At 40.5% G+C, this 9,676-nt stretch overlaps 1 protein-coding gene across 1 annotated transcript in view; it reads right to left on the bottom strand.

Moving 5' to 3' along the window:
• Positions 1 to 9,193: 9,193 nt before the first annotated feature.
• The window catches only part of UCHL3 (ubiquitin C-terminal hydrolase L3), a 54,655-nt gene continuing 54,172 nt past the window's right edge, over positions 9,194 to 9,676 (bottom strand). The window contains exon 9 of the mRNA XM_018565318.1: positions 9,194 to 9,536. Within this exon, the coding sequence (XP_018420820.1) occupies positions 9,453 to 9,536 (84 nt within the window). The 3' untranslated portion in view covers positions 9,194 to 9,452. The remainder of the gene's footprint in view (positions 9,537 to 9,676) is intronic.

The following is a 9,676-nucleotide window of genomic DNA, read 5'->3' as shown; positions in this document are numbered from 1 at the left end:
GCAGTTTTTGAATCTCGTCCAGCAACAGGAACACTCTTGCTAATCTAAAATTAGACTCTAGACATGGCTCATTCTTGTGATGAATCAGCACGAAGAAACAGGTAATTTGTCTATCTCACTATAGAGATAAGTACCTAAGAAATAAGGAGAGACAAAATTTGTAGTGATTTTGCAGTTCTGCAAAGTAGAGATATAGCTGATGGACAGTGAAGATCAGGACATGGAAATATCCATCCTTGATGTCAACGGATGCCAATATGTCAACTTGAGCTCCATGGTCTGCTGTAAATCTGCTTACCTGTGAAGCACGAGACACAATGTGAAAGGAAAGATGCACTGCAGAGGCACAACTTGTTTTATACATACACATACAGAAGCTTTTTCCCTCAATAGAGAAACTTAAATGAAAAAAATTCTATGTTGGATACGTTTTGTTTTTTTTAGCTATGTGTGTCCCAAACAAGAAGTTTTTGTCTTGTCTTGTCTTGTCTGTACTGCAAACTGGAAGTGAGAGGAAATTAGGTAAATCTCCAAGACAGGTGTCAATAGAACAAGTGTCCGCATTATCAAAGATCTCCAATCTATGCCTGTTTTGGAAAACTCAAAATTTGGTGTTTTCCCCTCACTTTCTATTCCAGTAACAGTAGTCACTAGGACTAATCAATTTCCCTTGCAGGGAAAACGATATATAAAATCCTGGCAGGGGATCTAAAACCTACTTTAGTAAGCTTTGGTTCTTTTTATCAGAATTGCTTTACTGCTCGGTTGGTGCCATCAGCCTGAAAACTGTAAGTAGTTTCTTCAGACTTGTATCACTTTATAATGCTCCATTGTGAAATACATCAAATAATCAGTAAACATGTCTATGCATCCAAGAAACACATAATTACATTTTTGACATTTTTCTGATACATGGGAATACTCTGAAGTCATCTTTTTTTAATCAGGAATTGCTTAGGATGCATCTTCAGACAAAACTGACATCAAACAGCTCAAGAAAATGCCAAAGCCAAGAGCTAGAAAGATTTTACAAACTAAAAACATAATGTTCCAAGTCATCATCCCTGATATGAAAGAATTATGAGGTCCTCAATACAAATCACCCTGGGAAGGTCTAGCTGTGTGGAACTTTGTGTATTGCTCTTGTCAAACCTGTTAGTTTTACAATTTGTTTGCTCTATGCTGAGTTTTTTCCTGCTACTAGTAATTGAAAAATATGACCTAAAATGTAATTTCACTTTGTAAAGAACACAATGAAATATTAATAGTGATTGTATTTAATACGTATTACCTTGCTTGCAACGTTTGAGTGCAAAGTGTCAAGAACATCAGTACAAAAAGCACATTCTACTGCATGTAATCCTGCCAGATAGCAAAGAGGACATAAAGTGAATGAGAAATTAGAAAAATATGGGTGCTCTGAAAATCCTAGTTATGCTGACCAGCTAGCTTTAAAGCAGTGGTTCTCAACCTTTCTAGAACTGGGACCCTTTGGTAACATTTGTCAAGCTGTAGTGACCCCCAACGGTAAAATTCATATTTTTATTATATTTTTTTTTTTTCATTTAATTTTCTTTTTTACTTTTTAAATTGTTATTTATCATATATTTTACTTTTTTTATCATTTTCATTTCATTATTGTTTAAAAAAAAGTGATAAAAAGTACTTTAATTTTTTTTACATTTCTTATTCATTTTAGGTTTTTATTTTATTATTTTTTGCTTTTTTTCACTTCACTTTATTGCTATTACACAGGAGCTATCAAGCCCTTGTGTGGTAGCAATTAGAGGTCTTTACTGAACCTCCAATACAGAAGTTCTAACACAGCATTGTGCTGGAATTCCTGTGACAACTGAGACAGGAAGGCTGTGTGTACAGTATTCTTGTCTCACTGAGCAGAATGGAAGTTCTCCGGTCTGCTCCCCGCTTTCCATCCTGAACTAATTTTTCATGGCTACGGGTCCCTGGGAAGGGGGTTTAACACCGCGGATGTCAACTGGTTAAAAGTGAAACTAAATCTTAAAAATTCATTCAAGTACCTAAACTTTTAAAAATTAGCTTTTTTTGTGCATTACTCAGTTGAAGATCCTTTAATCATCTCTGAATTCATGCTGCACTGTCCTTCCTTCTGAAGGGTGGCTACTTTTGTTCCCCAAGGTACATTTATTATTACCCAATTTTCTGGTAAAATAAAATATACGGGTCACGTCGGATAAATACCATACCCAAAATGAACCATAGGCCATGCTTTAAAAGCTTTTACCCCTCATCAGTTTAGTGTTATCAGTGAATGATAGCCCTAAAATTATTGCTCTCACTCCGGCATTCACAGTGATATGTAACACGTGCGGCATAATGGGAGCAATCGTCATTTTTGCACGTTTGACGCATGTTTGCGCGCGTGTATGTGGGGATTTTTTTAAAAAATCAGCTTCTCTCCAGCTTTTGAAGCCTGAGAGCGACAGCAGAATGCGGAAGTGATGTAATATACATCACTTCCTACATTCCGACAACGTGGAGATCAGAGGGAGATTGCGTACTGATCTCCCTCTGATCCCGTCACAGAGCCACCGTGCTGGTCCCGGGCTCGCACTGGGCACAGCGTACTTGGGGCGCACAGACTGGCACCTCATACAAGCGATCCGGCGGCTCTCTTGTATGTAAACAGGTATCGTTGCCTGTTTACACATTTTGACAGGTTCCCGCTCGCGCGTGCCATGGGAGGGGCAATCTTTAGACGGCCTGTCACATCCAAGAAGCTCCCAGTTGAAGGCCTCATTTCTTTTTCTGAAAACAGCAGAATCATGGTCTTTACCAAAAAGCTGTAATTTTGTTTCGTCTGTCCACAGCACATTCTCCCAAAAGGAATTTGGCTTCCTCAGGTAAGTTTTGGCAAACTCCAATCTGGCTTTTTCATGTTTCGGTATCAGCAGTGGGGTCCTCCCGAGTCTCCTATCATAGCGTCCCTTTTCATTCAGTTGGTGGCGTATAGTGCGAGCTGACATAGTGGTACCCTGTGCCTGAAGGTCAGCTTGAATTTGTCTGGAAGTTGATGGAGGGTCTTTATCTACCATTCCATCAATCCTTCTTTGCAATCTTTCATCAATTGTTCTCTTTCGTCCACATCCAGGGAGATTAGCTACAGTGCCATGGGCTGTAAATTTCTTGACAATGTTGCGCACAGTGGACACAGGAACATTAAGGCCCGGTTCACACCTGGGCGTTTTTTAGCGCGTTCCTACGCTCTGCAAAACGCTCAAACACCGAAATCCCATTATTTCCTATGGGTATGGTTCACACCTGGGCGTATTACAGGCCGTATGAACGCGCTACAAAACGTCCTAAGCCCAAAGAAGTACAGGAGCTTCTTTGGGGCGTTTTTGTCGCGCGTTTCCATTGGGGTACAGCCAAGTAGCCCTCGGAAACATGCGTTTGTCGCGCGTTTTTTTACCGCGAATCGCACGACGCGAAACGCGCATATTCGATACACCTAGGTGTGAACCCAGCCTTAGATCTCTGGAGATGGACTTGTAACCTAGATATTGTCCATGCTTTTCACCAAAAACTTAGAATGCAATTATTTCTTGCAATTTGGAAAAGGTGCCAATAATTTTGTCCAGTCCATTTTTGAAGTTTTGCGTGGAATGTGTCAGATTTGGCTTTCTTTTCTCCACTTTTTTGTGTCATACCAATACAAACAAAAGAAATAAGCATGAGAATGCCTAAACATTTGTAATTGCAACAATTTTCTGTGCAAAGAGGTGCATCATCTGACAGAAATGGAGGGGTGCCAATATTTCTGGCCATGACTGTATACACCCACACACAAATCTATCGACGTCTATAAAATATGTGGCTGCTCATTATATAAGGTAATCATAGATTAAAGAGTCAGACCAGGAACCCATTCCACACAAAGTTCTAGCAATGGATTATCAGCTTAAGTATTTGTGGAACAATGAAGTAACTGAAGGATTCAGATACTCGGGCTATTGCATTAAACAAATTACTCAGTAAATAGATGAGTGTTATGTACATTGTAGTATCCCCGAAGAAAACACTTCTGAGTACACTGTAAACTGATTAAATGTATATTGACAACTGGAGAGGACAATAGTGACATTCCTGAAAGCTGCTTCACTGGCCATTAAACATAAATCATTACTTGTACCAAGCAGCAAATATACTTAATCACATTAGATGGTTGTCTGTTGTGCACATACAATGTTACCAGAGAGAGATAATTCCTATGAATTACCTTTTTAATACCTTTCTATATTCCTGCATGCATGGTTTGCCAGAGTGTGTATGTTTATGTATACAGATAAGAGAGAAGGATGGATTATCTAGGAGAGAAACAAATGTGATTAGTCAGAAACCTATTTCCCAGCTGATCGAGTCTTCTACTACTTGAATTAGCGGAAAGCCTACAGATATGTGGAAGCTTCCCAATCTGGCTGCAACCCAGCAAACAAATTAGGGTGTTGATCATCTTATTCTGTATGTCTATAGGCACTGTAAATTAAGCTTGTCGGAAGTTCGTGCTTTTTTAAATACAAAAGCTGTGCCTGTTATTTGCTTTGCCAGTAAAGCCACTGCTGTGTGCTCCTCTGACCTTTCTTTGTTTTTAGTCATTTTGTTAGCAAGGGCTTGACTTTTTTTGATTTTGACGCCAATCCCAGCCCCCCTAGAGCTAAGCCCTACCCACCATGACTCCCTATCCAATGACTGTACTGCTCATTGGAGAAAGGGAAAATTGAACTTTGTCTTTAGGTTTAAGCTCTTTGTTAACAAAATCAAACCAGGATCAAAATGGGTGCAGAAGAGAGGTTTAAATTAGGCCTCCTCTCCATTTAAATGTTTGATCAAGCAATTGCTGAAGCTCTTGATCATGTCAGCACGCTTTATGGTTTGAGCTGAAAGTAAAAACAGTCACAATTTGGCTATATGCATTAACAAGAATGTGTGAGCAATAAAGCAGTCAATCTGTGTAAGTGATCCAGACCTGGGCTGCTACAGGCAGGCTAAAATATAAATCTCGCAGAAATTGCCAGAGGTAAGGTGGTTTTTCCCATATGAAATGTTCAAGGTACATGTGGAGAATATAGATCCAACAGTATGCATAAGTATGGAAACCAAGTGCAAATTTATTCCTTCATGGTAGTAAAACATCATACATGTTAAATCATCTGTGACGTCATACATAAAAGTACAAGCTATTAATAGAGCTACGCATTGCAAATGTTAATGGGAGCTTAGAAGTACACTTCTTCATGTGCAAGGTTATTTATGATGCCAAATAAACGTGAACATAATCCTTTGAAGGGTATCCAAAGCTGAAAACTTTGCTGAAACTACTAGATATTTAAAGTCATTAAAATCGTATTGCAGTTTGCAGATCACATCTGCATATCAGCTGCAGATTTTTCTGTCTATTATTCAGACACATGAAAGCAAACTATGTCTAAATACAAGAGGCATGAGTATTCTTACTTGAATCTAGGTACATTTTGTGTATTTTCTTCCAGATCTGTACAGTAATCCAGAATTACATTTTGCCTCTGTGCAGGAGTTTCCTGTAATAAAGACAGGTCACTGCTGCTCTCTCTCCCTTTGTGTAAGGCGACTGGTCTTGTACACACCCCCTCCCCTAGTTCTCTGCAGGCAGCCTACAGTGGGTGGGACTGCTGGGTCCCTCCCACAGCTTTGTTTAGGTTATGTGCAGCACAGTGATGATGTAATTACTGAGTTACCATGCCTTGTTCTGCACCATGTCTCTGTGCGGAGATTGCTATCTTCATATAGAATCAGGGATTTTGTTCCGCAGCTGCCCCCAGTGACTGAATGAATAACTAAGAAGCAGAAGTAAGAGGTAGAGGAAGCACAGATCCACAGAAAGAATGAGAGAAGCATGGAGACCCTTGCACTGCAGTTCCTCAGGTACAGCTTTGTCTACAGGAAGGAGAATATAGAAAACCTCTTCAAACACCACAATCTTTACAAATCGTCACTTTAAAATGGTTTGACTTCACTATACAGAGTTCCAGACCTGAAAAAGCATGCATCAATTGAAAATCACAGAAAAGTAAAAAAAAAAATCCTTATCTCTACACCTGAACAACTATATGGATACACAATTCGGAATCTTGTCCGACATTCATTTGCAGTATGTGTTTTCTGGGTCTGTAACTAAGAAGTATTGAAAATACAATGCCAGATAGCTAGAATGTTTAGAAGGTGGTCAGCAATGGCAGCTTGGATATTTCAGAACAGGGTTCCTTTAAAGGGTCATACAGAAAAGGATTATGGCACATTATGCCAAAGTAATACTTTCAGATGTACCAATAGCCCTACAATTACTGTACGTTCATTAGTCTATTGCACAAGAACTGCTAAACTTCATAATTGCCATTATTGTTTCAATGCAATGCTAACACAAAGAGAGTCAATTTACATTAGATGATATTCATGCTGATTATGTCCTTTCAAAGCCATTGAGTCTAGGAATTCTTAGAGAGATTGTCAATTTGTTACTGAATATCATCTGCCTTTTTCCATGCCATTTTATTGCTGTACAGTTCTTTAGGTTTGCTGCTGTTGGGTGCTACGTTCTAGGTTTATTTATACAGTATTACGATGCCCCAATAGAGAGTATTCACCCCCTGTGGAAGTCATCATGTTTTATAGTCATAGACCATTTAATCACAGTAAATATTTGTACAGATGTTTGTTAAATCTATATTTTCAGAAATGCACAGAAATGTATTTTAGTGCACGCAAACACAATACTAATATTCATATCTTCCTTTAAATATAAATGATGAGACTGTCACGTAAATAGATTGCAAACATCTGTGAGCTCAGGAACCACAAGGAAGAAGGGGTGCTGGAATGCCACCAACATGGCTATATAAGAGATCGGGTGGAATCTTTGCCAGCTGCAATAGAGGCCCGCGGGATGGAACTTTGAAACCCCTGCTCTAATGTGTGCCTAGTTGGTCAGGGGTTCATCCTACATCAAGATAATGACCCAAAACATACCTCCTGGCTGTTTCCAAACTACCTTAAAAGAAAAGAACAAGACGGCAGGCTTCAAATGATGGAATGGCCAGCACAGTCTCCAGATTTAAACCCTATCAAGCTGGTTTGGGATGAACTGGACATAAGGGGGAAAGCAAAGCAACCTACAAGTGCAGCACATTTGTGGGAACTTCTACAACAGCGTTGGGAAGAACTTTCTGAACAATATTTGATTTCTGTTGTAGAAGGAATGCCACAAATGGTTATATCTGCAAACGGTGGCTACATTGATGAGTTAAAAATTTATGTTAAATTACGCAATTTCATGATTTCTTTTTGATGTCCAATTGTTTATTTGTTCCATGCTTTATTTTCAGGGTACATTGAGACCTTAAACTGCGTAAATTTCAACAAAACTATAAGAATTGGGGTGTGTTCTGTTCTAAAGCTTTTGACCGGTAGTGTATGTATGTATGTATGTATGTATGCATGCATGCATGCATCTATCTATCTTTGGATCTACATATTATTATAACATGCAGTTTTTACTGACAATCTCTGCTTATGCATTTATTCCATCATATGTGGAGTCTGAATTGCCCAGATTTGTAACTGGTTTATGTGAATGTTTATGCTGATGTAAATCACTACTTTTTTATTACTATTACTATTTATTTCCATACTAAAATTACTACTTTCTTTTGGACAGGTGAACCTGTACAATGCAGTGTATTGTATGTTATATAGAAGTTCTGACTCCACGTCCAGACCGTCTCCGTCGGCCAACTATGTCCGCTGCTGGGCCCCCCCGACCTTCATTCATCTCCCGGCCTAGTCCTCCCCTGTCAGTGGGCGGCAGGAACCCCCAGCTTCTAGCCCTGGGGCGGCTGCACTGCCAGTAGTTCTGCCTCCGGAGCTGTCCATGGCTGTGCCTGCACCGGGAAAGGAGGAGGAGGAGATAAAGAACCGGACAGGCACTGCCATGGACAGGTATCTGCAGGTCCCCAGCAGGCTACCGAGGTCCCTACAAGCGCAGGAACTCGGACTGCCGCTTCAAAATTGAAAGAGCCGGTATCGGCCTTAAGAAAATCGGGGCATTTTCATAAGTACGCGTGAAAATGCCTGGTATCGGCACGGATACTAGGATCGGTATCGGGACATCCCTAGTTGCTATTGGTAGTGCATTATTTCAGCTCTTTGCACTGCTTTACCATATGAACCCAAATGTAGTAATATTGCAGTCTTTAAAGTGAACACGTCACATTTTAGCAGAGATTATGTTACAATGGAGGAATGAGCTGACACTGAAGTTGGAATTTTGCAACTCCAACTAACATTCTCATAATCATAGTAGTGGTGAGAGTCTAGGTTAGAAAAGACCTGGCTGAGACTGGCATTTTTGTCTCACTGACAAGCTGGTAGAAAATGACCCAACTGAACAGAAAAAAGTCAGCCCTCCAGTTGTAGTGTAACTACAAATCCCATTAGGCACTGCAAGAATCTGAGCCATAGGAAATATTTCTAGAGGCAGATAAATGATGGGATTTGTTGTTTCACCACAGCTGGCAGGTCAAAGCGTGGCTACCCCTGCATTAGAGTAATGGTGTAATGGTGTACTATGTGTCCCCAGTTATTTACAAACACTGGAGTGATCATACGATCGCTCCAGTGTTTGTCCTTCTCACACGGAGGACCGGGAAATATCAATGATATTTACCCATCCCCCGCTCTGCCTCGCACAGAGCCGCTGTCATCCTGAAACTGACAGGATGACAGCGGCTCCGATCTCCTACCCGCTCGGCCATCCTGACAGCTGCGAGCGCGGCATCTCTCCCCCTCGGGGCAGCTTCTCTCCTCGCGGCTTCTCTCCCGCTCAGCCATCCTGACAGCAGGCAGCGCTCCCTCCTGCGACCCCGGACAGACGGACAAGGGATCGCTGTCATCATGTCGGTGAGGAGGAGAGAAGTCGCCCCGAGGAGTGCCTGACTCAATGGCTTCATTTCCACTCACCCCCACGCAATTTTCACTCGCAATTTGCGAGGGGGAGAGTGGAAATTTTGAGCCCTGGTGTAATAGTTCCCACCAGATTGCTTTACAAAACCAATGGGCTAAACCACACTAAAAATATGCAAACAAGTCTTCAGATGGAATACATGTTTACTTCTATCTTTCCCCTCTAGTGTAGCATTCTATAAAGTGACCAGTCAACTTGGCAGGTTTATTGGCATCATCTCATAAAATATCTCATCTACGGCTTTGCTGAAAAAGAATTAAACAGTAGTAAGAATTCACCAGAGTGTCAAGACGCAGCAAATGTTTGTTTATTAATATAGAGAACTTCGATTTGCACAGAATGAATATAAAAAAAAAAATCACTTGTCGCGTGGCTTTCTTTTCAAGTGCTAATGGTCAGTTTCAGAGTCAGGGCTTCTTCATGCTTTAGACAAAGCCACCACAGTAAACCTCAGTTCATCTGGATCACGTTGCATAAACTTTTTGCAAACTTCAATAGCATCCTGAAGGGTAGAACAAAGACAGTAACAATATCAGAAAATACATTAAATATCAAGAGGAGTTAAACATACTGTACTGCAGGATTAGTCACTGCTGATAAAAATATACATCTGCGGTACATAAAATATCCACAGGAGTGCTT

Source organism: Nanorana parkeri, unplaced genomic scaffold (assembly GCF_000935625.1).
Source record: "Nanorana parkeri isolate BGI_ZX_2015 unplaced genomic scaffold, ASM93562v1 scaffold833, whole genome shotgun sequence".
Taxonomy (NCBI): domain Eukaryota; kingdom Metazoa; phylum Chordata; class Amphibia; order Anura; family Dicroglossidae; genus Nanorana; species Nanorana parkeri.
This window is presented reverse-complemented; position numbering and strand designations above follow the sequence as displayed.